This window comes from Morchella sextelata (genome assembly GCF_020137385.1).
Source record: "Morchella sextelata strain SCLS chromosome Unknown scls_23, whole genome shotgun sequence".
NCBI lineage: Eukaryota > Fungi > Ascomycota > Pezizomycetes > Pezizales > Morchellaceae > Morchella > Morchella sextelata.
Window position 1 is genome coordinate 1 of NW_025408638.1, and position 17,218 is coordinate 17,218.

General features: G+C 46.9%; 3 protein-coding genes across 3 annotated transcripts; 2 read left to right on the forward strand and 1 right to left on the reverse strand.

The window, feature by feature from the left end:
* Window positions 1-6,372: 6,372 nt before the first annotated feature.
* H6S33_007256 (uncharacterized protein) lies at window positions 6,373-9,484 on the forward strand (the record flags this gene model as incomplete). The annotated part of the gene is made up of 4 exons (XM_044838694.1): window positions 6,373-7,234; window positions 7,339-7,994; window positions 8,064-9,251; window positions 9,282-9,484. Coding segments are annotated over 4 exons (2,909 nt in total), but the record flags the coding sequence as incomplete, so codon positions are not given.
* A 3,030-nt stretch (window positions 9,485-12,514) lies between these two features.
* On the reverse strand, window positions 12,515-12,796 carry H6S33_007257 (uncharacterized protein; the record flags this gene model as incomplete). The annotated part of the gene is made up of 1 exon (XM_044838805.1): window positions 12,515-12,796. The coding sequence occupies one exon, from the start codon at window positions 12,794-12,796 to the stop codon at window positions 12,515-12,517; it is 282 nt and encodes a 93-aa protein (XP_044688793.1).
* Window positions 12,797-16,770: 3,974 nt separating this feature from the next.
* On the forward strand, window positions 16,771-17,058 carry H6S33_007258 (uncharacterized protein; the record flags this gene model as incomplete). Its single annotated transcript, XM_044838916.1, has 1 exon — window positions 16,771-17,058. One exon carries the CDS (start codon window positions 16,771-16,773, stop codon window positions 17,056-17,058), a length of 288 nt encoding a protein of 95 aa, XP_044688794.1.
* Window positions 17,059-17,218: the final 160 nt, after the last annotated feature.

Sequence of the window (17,218 nt, forward strand, 5' to 3'; positions counted from 1 at the left end):
ACCCTAACTAACCCTAACTAACCCTAACCTAACCCTAACTAACCCTAACCCTAACTAACCCTAACTAACCCTAACTAACCCTAACTAACCCTAACTAACCCTAACCCTAACTCTAACTAACCCTAACTAACCCTAACTAACCCTAACTAACCCTAACTAACCCTAACTAACCCTAACTAACTTGCCCGAGCTAACACTCAACAGCCCCCACCCACTACCTCCACTCCAAATATCACAAACATGTTGCCTTTTACCCACATACCTGACGATGCTGATGGATTCTATTCGTTTTGGCCAACGTATAGCAACGGAATTGGCAATTGTACGGCCACGGTTCTCGCCCAACCTCAGAATCCTGTCCTGAGTTGCCCTATCAGAATGGTTTCTGTACAACCACCAACCGTTACAATCAAACCTTAATGGTCAAAATCACCTCAGGTCTGCAAAGTCACATCGGTGCTTCTGGACAAAATCCGGCGTTATGCACCTTCAGACCCTGAGTAATTCTCCTTGGAACAGACTGTAAAGCACACCTTCGGTAAGACAGTAGACCGAAACCTAACTTTGAGAGAAGGTGATGTCTTTTAGAAGAAAAGATGGTACATCCCAAATCACCGAGAGCTCAAACCAAAAATCATGAGCGCCCTACATGATTCAAAGCCCACAAGCCACTTATGTCAATTCAAAACTGCAGAGCATCTTCGGGCACTGTTCTTTTGCCCAAAGATGGACAATGATATGGGAGAATACGTATGGAGTTGCGATACATATCAAAGCAATAAAAGCTCCAGTCATGAAAAGTACAGGATGCTACCACATTTAGAGGTCCCCAATACTCCTTGCAGCTCCATTTCCATGGACCTTTTCGTTAGTTTGCCAGAATCTGAAGCCTATACCCGTATCGCGTTTATTATTGCACGCTTTACAAAAATCACCTACTTCATACCGCTCAAGACCGAAGCAATAATCAAGGAACTTTCGCATATATTCCTTCAAGAAATATGGCGACTACATGAACTATCCGAAGTAATCATTTCTGATCGGGACTTCAGATTCGAAAGCAAGTTCTGGCATTCATTGATCAAGCTTCTCGGAGTCAACCTTTGTCTGTCTACGGGATATCGTCCTCAAGCTGACAGGTAAACTGAGAGGGTCAATCAAACGCTAGAGCAATATTTCAGAAACTTTTGGTCCTACCAGTAGGATGATTGGGCAGGGTTACTCCCGCTTGCAGAGTACACCTACAAAACGTCAATCCAATAGTCCACTAAAGTATCTCAGTTCTACGCGAACTATGGGTTCAAGCCTGATTCCAATTGGCATTCGCGCAGAAGGAAGCTGGACAATGCCAATGTTTCCAGTGCCGTACTAAAGTTCAATTGGAAAGCTCTTTGGAAAACTATGAAGACTGATATTTTTAAGGCACAGGCCCGGCAGAAGAAATGGTGTGACCAGAAGCATATGAAAGCTCCAGAACCTGAAGATGGGGATAAGGTGATGATGGACCGACGCAATATGGTTGCCAATCGACCCTCAAGCAAACTTGACTACAAGAAACTATGTCTCTTTGAGGTTGATGAGAAACTTGTTGTTGTGTTCTACAGGCTGAAGCTTCCCTCCCAATTGAACATTCGTGATGACTTCCAAATATTTCTGCTGGAGTCCTATCGGGGACTGAAATACCCTCAACCCACTGAAGTCCCTCCTACTCCAGATGAGGTCGAAGGAGAATACAGTTACGCTCTCCAAGAAATAGCTAATAGCCGATGGCAACAGGCTGGGCATTAGAAAATGTTTGTAGAGTATCGTATTGTTTGGGAGGGTTATCGTTCGGAAGACTCCTGGGAACCATACAAAATTCTGCAAGGAAGTGCCGACGAGGCCATGAAAGAATTTCATCAAAAATACCCACAAAAACCTCGGAAAATACGGTGAAAGTCTAGGGATCCTGAAAACACGGCGTAAGTAGCTCTGTATCCCAGAAGAAATACGGGAACAAAAACCAACTCTCCTGTACCAGGTTTTTCATCGGTCTGACAGAGTTCGGATACCATTTTTCCCTGAAAACAATGCAAGAAACGATAGAAAACTGAAGCGTGAGGAAATCTGCGTAAAAAAGACAAGGGAAAAAGAGAGATTCTTGTTAACATCGAAATCTCCACTAGTGGAACGGAAGGTTCTACGACAAGAGTGGAGAATATGTCTTTTGCTTTGTTTTTAAAAGGCATTTCATGTTAGAGTTTTCTTTCTCTGATGGAGATAGAAACAGAGATGTAGTTTGTATGTAATCACCAATAGAGCTACAGTTTTTCTTCTATGCCAAATACTAATGTTCCAGTAACACTACAGTGGACTCAAAACGAGTCTATCGTAGAGGAAAGTAATGTAACAGTGCCACTATGAGGCTGTTACAAAAGAACCTATTCCATCAGTTAAGCCACCGACCCAAAGTAACAGCAGCTTGTTCTTCATCGACGTGTGACGATAAGGGCAGTCAGGCTGCTACCTTTAGTTGTATAGAGGACAGTGATCTCAATGAGTAGGAAGTCTTACAAGTCAAAAATAGGGGCTGAGCAAGCCTGGAACAGAAGAACAAAGATGGCTGATAGTACAGGGAACCCTGGACGGCAGTTCCATACCTAGTCAGTCGAATCTTTCAGGTTTCATATATCTCCAACCGATGCTCAAAGACCATACTTTCGCACGACAGAAATGATTCTGGCGGTGTCCCGGAGCTAATGGAAAACCTAATTCCAAAAACACATTTTAATCCCCAACACTAACCTCCAGAGTGTCAAACTGTCGGAATGCTCCTGTTTTACTCCGGAGCATCTTTGGGGAGTGGGAGTGTGACTCAAGCTACTAAAGCAAAACTTTGGTTTACAAAAACCCAAATCGGTTCTAATAAAGTTAGAATAAACAATTATTATCTGATCGGCTGTTTCCAATAGTTCTTGAGATTCCAACCACAAATTTCAGCAAATTGCATGATTTGACTCGGACAGAAGTTCATCCAAGGTGTCGTAGTTACTCTCCTCTCCTCTGATAGAAAATAGTTGCTGTACCCCTGACTATCAATAGACAGACTGTCAGTCGGGAAAAGAACTTGAGCAAATGCGCTGTATTCCTATAAGGGACTCGGTGTTGCCCCAGGTTGGCCTCTCATCATCAACGGATCTTTAATAGAGAGAAGACCCCTTAAAGTTATAATTTTCTAGACTGGAGAACGTTCAAACATACAAACTCCCTTTTCTTCTTTCTGAACGAGTATTATCAAAACTCGCTCTCTTTATTTACACTATTCGAAAGGAAGTCACGGTTGTGCCTCATCATAGCACGTCAGTTACATTTGGTTGTCGATCGTCACTGACATTGTCGCACATGCTTCCACCATATTGGGTCTGTCCGTTCAATATGTCATGATGTCTCTAAAGTTGTCCGACAATCGTTCCGGCAATTCGTCAATCTTGACTCCTTTGTTGTAATGCAAGTGGGACATGTTTCTGATGAACTGTGAGTAGTAGGTGGCAAAGTCTCCTTTGCCTTGCCTCAGGGGGATAAGTTGGCGGTGATTGGTACTTTGAGTGTTTATTTCTCTAGATGAACCTTCCAGGTAGTCAATGGTTTTGTGGGCGGCGGAGAGCAGTGTACGAGCACTATCCCTCTCATGTCGGATGCTTTAAAACATAGTAGGGAGGTGGTCAAACAGGGCAGCAGTATTCTATTCGTACTGATGGTTAAACTGCTCAATTTTCTTAGTTGAGATCCATGTAGGTCGGTTGGGGTTGGACATGGCGTATGGTGCGGATTACGATGCAACGTAATCCTAGGGAGTTGGGTAGCGAGTATTCCGCAGGGTATGGGAGATGGTCATAGGGACTGGTAGGTTAATCAGCGAGAGGGGTTGGAGAAACTTACAGTAGTTTAGGACTAGCGGTGGGAAGGTCGGAGAAGTGAGATGGCCTCCTTATAAAGGAAGAGAAAATAGTACTTGAATAGCAATAGCCAGCGTAGATTACCTAAACCTTTGCATACCAAAAGAAAGAGAAGAAAAGAGAGGGAAAGAGAATAGAATCGAGGGCAAAGCTCCTTAATATACATAAAGTTTCATGGATCGACTAGTGGAGGTACGGGGTTACGAAGAGTTGGATTAGTCAGAAAGATTTTATTGGGTTCTATCGGGTTCTGTTGATTGTTAAATATATGAGTCATGTTGGATTTGTCATCGCTGGGATTTCCTTGAGTATATTAAGGGGGGTTGCTTGTACTTCTCGTTCTTTTCTTCTTCTTCTTTCTTTACGCAACGTCTTCTGTATCTACGCTGTTTATTACTATACAATATTATCATCCTCTTCTTTCTCTAAGAAGACCACCGCCTCGCTTCCTCCGTGTCCTGTCGAACCTTACCAACGCTAGGGTCCCGTAGTACCCCTATCGTTAAGTAATCATACCGCCCCCCTATTACACCCTTCGTACCCTGCGGAATACTCGCTACTCACCCCCTTGAGATTACGTTGCGTCGTCATCCGCACCGTACGACATGTCCACCCCCGACCCACCTGTATGGGCTGCACCCAACGATGTAGAAGGATTCAGACAGATGTATGAGGCCGACTCTACTGAATTATTCAACAACATCGCCACCCTCGTCCAGCGCGTCCGCCTCCAAAAGGACACCCTTCATACACAACTCACCGCCGCCAATGAAACCATTGACAACCTCGAGGAGCAGGTAAACCGGCTCAACCTCGACCTCAATGTCGCCCGTGCTGCCTCCGCCCCTACCGTCGCTATCCCCGTTGCCGCTGCTCCCCCACCTGCTCCCGTCCCCGCCTTCAGGTCCGAAAAGTTTCCAGACCCGGAAAAATTCGACGGCACCCGCACCAAGCTCCCCGGATTCACCACCCAACTTCGAATGAAACTTGAAGTCAACCACGATCGGTTCCGAAACGAGGCAGCAAAGGTTATTTATGCCGTCAGTCGCTTGGAAGGAAGGGCCCTTGACCAGGTCGTTCCACTCGTTAACGTTAACCCTGCCACCCCCTTCTCCTCCGTCACTGCCTTCGTTGCCCAACTGGAAGCTTCGTTTGGAGACCCAGACCCCCGTGGTACCACCCGTCGCCAACTCGTTGCCCTGAAGCAAGGCAAAGGAGACTTCGTCACCTATTACTCGCAGTTCCTCCGTATCGTGGCATACTTGGATTACAGCGAAGGAGCCAAGATCGATGCCCTGGCCGAAGGACTGTCGGAGGACCTGAAGGACTCCATGACGTACCGAACAGACAGGCCTAACACCGTTGAGGCCTATGCCACCATGTTGATGACAATTGATAACCAGGTTCGGGGCCGCAAAGCTGAACAACGGGTCATCCGGAATACGATGGGACAATTCACCGCCCCCGCTGCTATCGCACACCCATCTCATACCACTGGAGGCCTCGCCCCAATGGACCTCTCCGCTCTCCGAAGCCGTCCCACTCAACGCCCTGCCATCGAACAACGATACACTTTTATCAATGGACAACATAAAACCTCTGCCGCCGAAAAACAATGGCGAAGGGACAACAATCTCTGTATATACTGCGCCAACCCCGGTCATGTCTTTGCCAACTGCCCCTCTACCAATCGTCCGCGTGGTAACCAACCGGTTATGAGAGGCGCCCTCCTCGCACCCAGCCATACGGCCATCGACCCCGCTGTTCCACCGGTCGCTAGTCCCGCCTCCTCTGAGTCGGGTTTTCAGTAGTCCCGAGCTTGATTAATGGCCCCTGCCCGGGACCTTCCAATGTTTCTCCTTTGTCTGCGTTTTCTATCTCTGGCTTCTCGGTATCGTCTGTGGAGGATAAATTGGATGGGGATCATTTTGTTGCTTCTTGTAAAATTATAAACAATGAAACATCCATTCAAACCCACGCACTGATCGATACCGGTTGTTCCGGATTCGCATTCATTGATGAAACATTCGCGCGCTATAACAACTTCCCATTTCTCCCCCTCAAATCACCCCGCACTCTTGAAGTCATCGACGGTCGGCCCATATCTTCCAGACAAATTACCCACCTCTGCTATCTGCCGCTATCAATTGACTCCCACCATGAAACTACCCCCTTCTTCGTTACCAAACTCGGCTCGTACCCACTCGTCCTCGGAATCCTCTGGCTTCAATTGCACGACGCAACATTACGGTTTAAGGACAATAGCATACTGTTCGACTCCGAATACTGCAAACGCAAGTGCAACTATTCCCCGATACCCGTTCCCATTAGAGGGGTTGCACCACCGCCCCGTTTCCACCTCGTCAGTTCAGCTGCTCTTTGTCGCTTTACTCGAAGAGACAAACTCCAAATGTTAGTACAACTATTGAGGAAATAGATCAAGCAATGGGCCAGGCCCCTAAGCGAGACTGGAGGAACCGGGTCCCAACCCGGTATAAGAGGTTTTATAAAATGATGGACGAAGAATTCGCTAACGAGATGCCGCCTCGCCGCCCCTATGATCATAAGATACCGCTCAAGGAAGGGAAAGAGCCCCCTTTTGGGCCACTTTATGGTATGTCCCGCGAGGAACTCATTGTGCTGAAACAATACATACAGGACAATCTCCAAAAGGGGTTCATTCAGGCCAGCTCTTCGCCTGCCGGTGCCCCTGTCCTATTTGTTAAAAAAGCCGATGGAACACTCCACCTCTGTGTCGATTATCGTGGCCTCAACGAACTCACTGTCAAAAACCGCTACCCGCTGCCACTCATTCGGGAAACTCTCGACCACCTTTCCAAAGCCAAGTGGTACATCAAACTTGACCTTCGCCAAGGATACAATCAGATCCGAATGGCTGAGGGTGAAGAATGGAAAACAGCCTTCCGAACGCGTTATGGGTATTTCGAATATACGGTGATGCCCTTCGGCCTTACCAATGAACCAGCCACCTTTCAACATTTTCTCAATGATTGCGTCCGCGACTACCTCGATATGTTCTGTACAGCCTACCTCGACGATATTCTTATTTATAGCGACACCTTCGAGAAACACCAAATACACGTCGAAAAGGTCCTGGAAGCCCTACAAAGAAATGGAGTACTGTTGAAACCGGAGAAATGCGAATTTCATACACAAAGCACCACTTATCTTGGCCTTATTATCGAACCCAACGGTACCAAAATGGACCCAAGAAAAGTGGAGACAGTGAAGAATTGGACCGTCCCCAAAACAGTCAAGGATGTGCAAGCATTTCTAGGGTTTGCTAACTTTTACCGCCGATTTATACGTGGATTCTCGGAACTGGCTTCTCCCCTCACCAGACTGACGCGTAAGGACATATCATTTGGATGGACACCCGAAGCCCAAACCGCCTTCAACGCCCTGAAAGAAGCCTTCATCACGGCTCCCATTCTACTCATTTTGACCCCGAGAAAGAAATCACCATGGAAACTGACGCATCTGACTATGTCTCTGCCGGTGTACTCTCCCAATACGATGACAATGGTACCCTTCGACCTGTCGCATACTTCTCAAAAAAGCACTCCCCCGCCGAATGTAACTACGAGATTTACGACAAGGAACTACTGGCAATTATTCGGTCTTTTGAGGAATGGCGACCGGAACTTGAAGGAGCTGCAGACCCAATCGCCGTCATATCCGATCATAAGAATCTTGAATACTTTATGAGTACCAAACAACTCAACCGGAGACAAGCATGGTGGGCAGAATATCTGTCACGGTTTAATTTTGTTATCAAATACCGACCAGGGAAACAAGGAGGGAAACCGGACGCGTTGACAAGAAGATCAGGAGATCTCCCTGGAGAGGGGGATGAAAGACAATCGCATCAGAGTCAAGTTGTGTTGAAGAAGGAGAATCTTGATGCAAAGCTAAGTTTGTTGGCGGCTTCTTTCTCAAACGAGCCCGCTGAAAAGAACGCCTCACTGCATGTACTATTCGATGAAGGATATAGCGCTGACCCGTTTCCACAAAAGATACTGGATATGCGGAACAAAGGTGAACAACAATCAAAGGACATATCACTCACCGAATGCACCGAGGTTGAAGGCCGATTGCTTTAACGAGGCAGCATATATGTCCCCGATTACGACCCTCTTAAGCTCCGGATCCTCCAACTTTACCATGACGCTGCCTCTGCTGGACACCCGGGACGCGAAAAAACATTCGAACTCGTCAGTCGAGACTACTACTGGCCCCTTATGCGGAATTACATTGCCCGCTATGTTCGGAACTGCCATACCTGTCAACGAAGCAAGCCCAATACCGACGGAAAACTCGGCGTACTTCGACCTTTACCGATTCCCGAACAACCATGGCAGGAGGTATCAATGGACTTCGTTACCGGCCTACCGGAGAGTGAAGGGTACGATGCAATTATGGTAGTTGTTGACCGGTTAACGAAGATGCGACATCTCCTGCCCTGTAATACAACTGTCAACTCCGAAGACGTCACTCAACTATACCTGCGAAACATATGGAAGCTCCACGGCCTACCCACACACGTCACCTCCGGCCGCGGTACGCAATTTACAGACAAGTTTTGGAAGGCTCTTTGTAAACACCTCGATATCGAAGCAAGGATGTCTACCGCCTTCCACCCGCAGACCGACGGCCAAACCGAAAGGCTGAATGCTGTGATGGAGCAATATCTACGTGGGTATGTTTCTTATCAACAGGACGATTGGGTAAAATGGCTTCCTATGGCAGAATTCTCCGCCAACAACCAGGTCTCCGCATCCACTAAAGCTACACCATTCTTCGCGAACTATGGATTCCACCCCCGGTTCACAGTGACGATTAAATCGCTAGACAGGACCCCACCGAGTCTTAATGCTAAAGACTTCGCCTCGAAGATGAAAGAACTCCATGAGTACCTACGTTCCATCATCCGCACGACGCAAGATCAACAAGAGCAGGCCGTCAAGACCAAACGAACGCCGACTCCACGGTACGATATCGGCGATGTGGTGTTTGTTTCAGCAAAAAATATCCGAACCACGCGTAACTCCCGGAAGCTGGACTGGAAGAAGCTGGGGCTGTTCCCCGTTAAAGAAATTATATCGCCATATGCGTATCGAGTCGACCTGCCTAGGAGTATGAAGATGCACCCCGTCTTCCATGTATCATTGCTAGACTCCGCTGCAAACGATCGTGTACCGGGGCAAATTCAACCACCACCCCCACCTGTTATCGTCGAGCAGGAGGAGGAGTATGCAGTTGAGGAAATCTTGGACTCGCGAGAAACACGGAATGGTGGCCTGCAATATTTTTTTAAATAGACAGGCTATACCGACCCTACCTGGGAACCCGCCGCATACCACGACAATACCGCCGCCGTCAATATCTTCCATACACATTACCCCGACAAACCTGGACCGTTGGAAGGCAAGATTAAGGTTAAGGCTCGCAGGAGCTCGCGCTTGAAGGGAGGGGCTACTTTCATGGATCGATTAGTGGAGGAACGGGGTTACGAAGAGTTGCATTAGTCAGAAATGTTCTATTGGGTTCTATCGGGTTCTGTTGATTGTTAATGTATGAGTCATGTTGGATTTGTCATCGCTGGGATTTCCTTGAGTATATTAAGGGGGGTTGTTTGTACTTCTCGTTCTTTTTCTTCTTCTTCTTTCTTTACGCAACGTCTTCTGTACCTACGCTGTTTATTGCTAAACAATATTATCGTCCTCTTCTTCCTTCAAAGAAGACCACCGCCTTGCTTTCTCCGTGTTCCGTCAAACCTTACCAACGCTAGAGTCCCGTAGTACCCCTATTGCGAGTTCCCATACCGCCCCCTATTACACCCTTCGTACCCTGCGGAATACTCGCTACTCACCCCCTTGAAAGAAGCAGAGGATGGGGAAACGCGGCATCATTGAGTTCTGAGTGCCGTCATGATCGTGGGCTCGAGACGGTATGTTCGGCGTCATGCAGTCATCGATCGTTGTACCAGCCCGGTGAGTGGCGGTGCCGGGAGTGAACCAGGACGGGTCGCCAAGATTCACAGTGAGTTACCCTACTCAACGGGCCCCAACCATCACCTCCGCCCACGCAATCACGACCATGACCCCCTGTACGTGCATACCTCATGATGGGAATGGACTCAGGTCGTCCTGTTCGACCCATAGCCACGGAGCCCGGAACTGTGGGGCGACGGTTCCAGGGCAACCTCAAAATCCTGTCCGACATTCCACTACTAGAGGAGGAGCCAAATATTAAACTTTTGAAGGTGGTGGGACATTGGACGTGGAATTTCCCTCCATCCCGATGACAGGTACATGTATGTCATATAAGCGCCTTTGTTTCAATGTCAAGCATCGCTCCTCCAGCGAAATGATAGACGAATTGATAATCCTGGCAACTATAATAAGTATGGGCATTAAAGATATTGTCTAGCTACCGAATTTTGATAATAGGATTGCGATACTTCCTACAAAATCATATAATATACCTTCAGATATTATATTTCCCGGTATTGAGAGAATCAGACATGCCCCCTTTCGGTGGGCACCAAATACGCTACTGAATTTCGAGATCTTTAGGCTGGATTCCTCCAGTCCACCTGATATATGCACTTTGGAGGGGTTTGATGCAACTCAAGAGGGTCTGAGATTAGACGGTGAGGCAGGTCTAAGGCCGGATGATACCAAATAGTATGTAACAGACTGAATCACCAAGATAAACTATATATTTGTCATTTGAGGTGATGGACCCACATTTACTCTACCAGACACACCAGCACTTCTCTTCCTTTATCACTGCATCGATAATGGAATCGCAGTGGTAAACATAAGCCGTCAATGCCTTCTACAGGATGAGGAGGGTTTCGATAATATCGACATATGTGGTGAGGAAGAGGCCGGTCGAAACTCATCTAACCCCCACAATCTTTCTTAAGAGGTAGAGCTTGTAGGCTATTCTGTATTGGTGGCCTCAGTGGGTACGTGAGATGGAGCACCGCGTACCATGCTTGAGGGTGTAAAAATAGAGATAGCGTATAACCTTAGGCAATCCATAGCTTATTTAACTTGAGATATATATAGCAACGTAATTGCACCAGCAGACCTTAGCGTAGAGCATTGAGCTGAGTAGTGAGGCGTAGATAAATGAGGACAGTATGTATTGCAAGCACAATCTACACTGTATTAAATCGGCCCCGTCCAAAGCTTAGAGTTGCAATTGCACAATCATTGACATTCAATATGCTAAATTCAGAAATCCAGGGTTAGGGTTAGGGTTAGGTTTGTTCATTTGTTCATCATTGCCAACACCTTAAAGTGCAATGAAAATGATCCTTGAAATATTTCATTGGGGGAGTGGTAGAGGGATGCACCTAAGAGTTCTCGTTAACGACACCGTGGCCCAAAGTTCCTATTAACTGGAGAACTTGATAATATCCATAATCCAATACAAATTGCGGATACATGGGATCCTGAGTGTCTATGTCCCATAACTCCTATTGATCTTCAAATTCAATACAGCCTTGCTTCGAACGGTACTCTATAGTGATATATCATACCACTCTTGCTTCGAACGGTACTCTATAGTGATATATCATACCACTCTTGCTTACATATATAATGATATTCCAAGGTGCAGGTGCATCTGGGCATTCGGACCCACCCCCAAACTCGTACAATAATGGATGATTGATAGAGAAGGAGTACAGAAGCCAGTTAAGACTTAATCAATCTCAAATAGTTCATTTCCATATATGGAATAAATCAACAACAACATCCAATAGTTCATGCTAGGGTTAGGGTCAATAAAGAAATGAAGCATGCAATTCATCAAGCTTCTGCGTTCATATATACATGGATAAACCTGTCTAATTTATGCCCTTCTTGTATCATAGATCTTCAAACAATAATTCTTTCTCTAGATATGGACGCCCAACAGCGTTGTATTTGGTGTATTTGGATGATCTGACCAACTGGGCCAATGATCAAGTAACAATTCTTGGTCTGGCACACGCCTGATTAAAGACTCTGTGAAGTGCCTGCACTTGAAACACCATTTGTTCACTTCGCTATTTCAACTTTTTCGCATGCATACAACATGGGTGGATTTTCAGAATCTACAGATTTATACAGCGGCAGTAAGAGGACTCAGTCCCTCTGACGTGACCTCAAACTTCACCCTCCCCCATCTCCCCAGCCCCCCAATACTAAACTCTCAATACATCTACTGCCACTCCATATTCTCCTTCTCATCGGTATATCTCTCTATCCCTACTCAGCGGAACCACTCAAACCCAAGTCTCTCCACAAATATCGGCGTCAGCTCTCTAACCGAAACCACCGGACCCGGTCCCCCTCTTGTGATAGTCCTTATTGTACTCATTCCGACTTCCAATTACGGTACCGTATGTATGCGTAGTGTCATATGTCCGCGAGGTGACAGACCATAAGCCACCTTATTTCCTCACCTCTACAGCCGCTCTAGGCCCCTCAGAATGAGCACAGACTTCCCAGAGAACTGGAAATATGCTGCGTCGCTCATCCATCCTCTCAGCGCACCGCCTACTCCCAGGACTGCTTCAAACTGAGCACCGTAAAGGCCAGTATCTTCCATTCCAGCATGTTGATGAACACTCCGCTGCTCTCATGAATCGCTGAGACCTCAAGCAGCATTGACAACTCAAGCGCAGTAGCGATCGTAGGTGCAATGTACAGCAAGATAGCCATATTCCTACGCGCTATGTACGCCTTGATCAAGGCGATAGTGGCACTGACACGATCCTCAGGGCCGAACCGTAAAACATCTAGGTTGACACCGAGGAGATCCATAAAGCTGAGTACCATGTCCACCAGTCACAAGGAGGAACGGGTGTACGCCACTCTCCACAGCATCAGCGGTGTTTTTGTGACCTGCAATGGGCGGTGCAAGATAGTTGCGGCAGGCATATAGATTATGTGGACGGGGAATTTGTCATACTGCTGTGAGAGTACAGCCTCATGGTAGTTGAAACCTACAGTTCCGGTCTTCGTCACACTCAGTAATGCCATAAGGTCACAGACGGCGGAACACTGAAGCTCAAGGATATACTGGATAGGGTTCTCTGTTTGATTTAGGAACTCGAGAAACTGTGGACCGAAGCCAGAAGAAATGCACTGCTGCAGCGCGAACTCGTAATAAGTTTCGTGTGGGAAGGAAAATACGCATCTGAGCCTCTTTAGTGCGCAGGCCTCCTGCAGCATCCAAACTCTGTCGGCCCATGATGTTGGCTGGGAGAGGCCTATGAGTTGGACGAGACCACCGGGAAGGATCAGGCAGGGATCGCACCTGGCATACATCCTAAACATGCGTTGGATTTGCCAATTGTTGTCATCTTTTCTGCTCTGGAGAATGCACTGTCTGTCGAGCCATAGCGCTATGCTCTCGAGATGGATTGATGCGAGACAGGCTGTCCGGTGTATATCAAAGCTGATCTACTCTGCATGTTCGGCTTCTTTGACGGTGAAAGCTCTCTTGAGAGGATTGGAGTACGGCGGAAGTAGCTGAATGTCTCTTCAAGGGCAAGACATGGCAGCATAGCAGACCTCCTCTAGTTTAAAGACCAGGTACTCAAGGATTCGTAGCCTGGGCATTTCCAGGTCCATGAAATTAGAGCAGTACAGGAGTCAGAATCGAAATAGAGTTACAAGTTCATCAATATTCAGGACTAATCTGTAAAAATATGGCATTGCGACATCGGTTATGTATGGGAATTACTCATGTATAAGGGATGACTCATAGTTGGAACAAGGAGGCTTAGCGCTAGGATTATGTAATCAGGGGATCAAGTGGTACTAAGAATTATCTGTATCTAAGGAGCAACAAACTCCCATAGTTGTCGCTGGAGCTCAGCGGCGCAATAGTATGTTCTTTGCACTATAAACATATTCCTCACAAAGGTCACGTGTTCAAACCCTCCTCAAGTCGTCTATTCTCCCACACTTCAAATCACATAATCCACCCAGGCGGTCTAATTGCAGGTCGAAGATGGGGACGGGTGTCGGGCTGATACTAGGCTCGGGAGAGCTTTAGAAAAATATCAGTGTCAGTCGTAGAGAGTTATTAAAGCAAATCACATGAGAATCCAAAGCTCAAACTGTATCACAGTCGATGAGTATATACCTATTTGGCTGTTTCTTGGCCGTTTTTCAGACCTTGATCAGGGACACCGTCTTTATCAGTATTGATAATAGCATTGCCAATTCTGGCCATTTTCAGACTTCCAGGCTCTGTACCCATGGTCTGGGAATCAATGACAAGACACCATCCAATATGTAGCGAGGAAAAACCAGTATCTGTGCGATCACCCAGCATGTGATTGACTTCAACATCATCGCAAGATTCTCCACCGTATGCAGCTTGGCGCGATATTTCAGTATACACAACGACGTCTCGATAACAATTAGTGACTATGTGCGGGGTATGTACTGGGAAATATTATGAGGCATGGATCATTTATCTATGTTTTGACTATCACAAGCGGACACTTCTCTAAATGAACTGCACCAAATGCTAGCATCGAGAATCTCCGAAACGAACCCACCAGCTTGAAATCTGGATGGTGTGATGTCTGTTGAAGCGTATGGGTAACCTCGCTGTACCTTATCAGAAGAATTCGAACATACCACTAGGATTTGCTTTTTCTCAGCCGTGGGATGAGGGGTATGAAACAGGAGCCTCATTGAGAGGGCTTTGTCATACCTGTTATCAGCATAGGTATTATTACGTGTCTGAAGGTGATTGAAGCTAGAGAAAATCTATGTAGAGAAGTGTAGTAATTGAGCGTGTTATTTCAACTAACTAGAGGAAGGGAATGCTCTGTATTTATACTAAAGAAAGGTAACACAAAACATAGTAAATCATAACCGTATAAGTAACAGAAAAACATGACTAATAAATACTAGAGAAAGAATGAGTCAGAACCCATGACTCATGATAACAAATGAGAATCCTCCAATACTATGAAATGTGCTAAGCGTAATATTTCAAGAGAAGCTATCTGTTAGTTTACTCCATGTATTGCCTGAAGGCTTGGCTGCAGGTGAGCTTCGGTCATGATATCTCAGTCGGTATCCACTTTCGATGTATGTATGTAGATTTATATTGGCCTTACGTGGAAGGATACATGATGCATGCCTCCACCAACAAATCACTGATCAGACAGGTCTACACAAAAGCCGAAACCTCCCTAAAGTATTGTTACCCTGCGCCCCAGTTAGTGCTATGAATGTCCCCTCAACCCACAGTGTTCGTTACCCCGGAGATCCACGGAAACATACTACATAAATGTACTTGATCAGCTAAACTAGCTCCACTGCAGTCGATAGCTGTTAAGAAGCGATTTTTCTCGAAAAGTCCTACACCGAGCTCGCGTGCTTAACTCATCATGCCCGAACGAGAGCTGCAAATTTCCGCCTTAAATATTACTCTCCCCGCCTTCTACGTGGTATATATTCATCACACGTAAGCCACAATATACTTATATTTTATACACCATAGTTTCAAGCCGTTCCCATCTCCTCAAGCTCCCATGGTCTCAGAGGGGCTGCACCCCGGAAGAGTTTTATAACGAGTTGCTGTTTCCATCCCCGCCAGACTCGACAAGTACGGCATGTTCCAACCCGATTACAGGCATCGGCGCGCCTGCAACGGATATGTGGCTCAAAGAAAGTAGTTCTCTCGGTCTTCTTGAAGCTGTGTCTGTTTACTGCCGTTGGCGCTCAATCAGGGTCTATACTCAGACAAGCTGCAAGGCCCTCTCCACGTCGCTTAGTATATTTATGCCCGATTGCTTGACATGGCCCGGGTTACGCGACTGGATAGTCGTGCTTTCTGCATGCATGTGTTCGTTTTTGCAGTTTTGAGGGGCGCGTCACCCAACCTGGATGAATGTGGGCGAACTCGACTACTTGTTCAATGGCCTGCTTCACAAGAAATCTCGATATGGGGAGAACCAGAGGTGGCTAGAGTCGGTGAGCCTGGTGGAGGTGTTTGAGCTGATCGAGTGGATTTCACGACTGCATGGTACCTTTCGCTCTCCGCGAATTACTCCACCCCTGATGGAGTATCTGGATCTTAACAACGCCCGAACCCTCGAGGCCATGAGCCGGGCAAAATCGACATGTCTGTGTCCACGATGTACATGGGGCATCGTGGGCAACATGCCCCGTGGACATCTGAACCTTCCCACCGTCATACCCTAGGATGCGGGGAGACTTGTCTCCCCGCATATAGGGCACGAAGATTGTACCGTTGACTTTTGTCAGGAATCCGTAATGAGCTTACGAATGTAAAACAGCTACATATCTGTACCCTCGGGACAGAGAGAGGGCCTACCTGCAATCTTACCTCTGATCCAATCCCACTATTCCTGGACCATTTACTCAGCGAGGCGGCAATTAACGGAGTCTCGACGGCGTGGACTTTTGACGGCACATCGATTGTAGAGCCTGACCAGCCCTACATGGCTATCTCTCACGTGTGGGAAGATGGCACTGGGAACGGCAGAGACGAGTTCAATCGGTGTCTCTATGACCGTTGCTGTAGCATCGCAGCGAGCCTAGGATGCATAGGAATCTGGTAGGACACAATCTGTCTTCCTAAAGGGAAGCAAGCGTTTGGTGCAGCAATAAACAATATGCAGCTCTACTACCAGGGCGCAAAGACCACACTCCTTCATGATCTTTATGTTCAAAAGTACCATTGAGTGGAATCCGACCAACGAAAAGAGAAAGGAGCCTGCTTCGCTATCCTCTTGTCCTCGTGGTAGACCAGAGGATGGATGGCCCTTGAGCTCCTGGTGAGTCGGAAAGTCAAGGTTCTGTTCGCAGATCTCGTAATCAAGGACTTGGATGGTGATATCCTGGCTTCTGCTGGGTTTCGTGGCTCGTCATGCCGGCTTCTTGCAACATCAGCCATAGGACAGCTGCGACAGTTTGTGAAAAAACTGGATAAAATCTTGCTCATCCTGGGGCCGCGTTACGTCTCAATGCCACTCGACAAAGGCATCATTGCGTCGATTCTTCGTGGAGTAGAGATACCGATCAATGCCTCACGCCAGCAGTTCTAATCGGAATGTACTCAAACACGCACGGAATATAAGCTCTGATAACCTCTTCCACGGTAAAGAAACGATAGCGCACCCCTCGTTCTCGTGATGTCCAATGGATATGTTCGACATGCCCGCTACTCGTAACCCGGGATCATCTGGTCACCTCTTTCTCGAACCA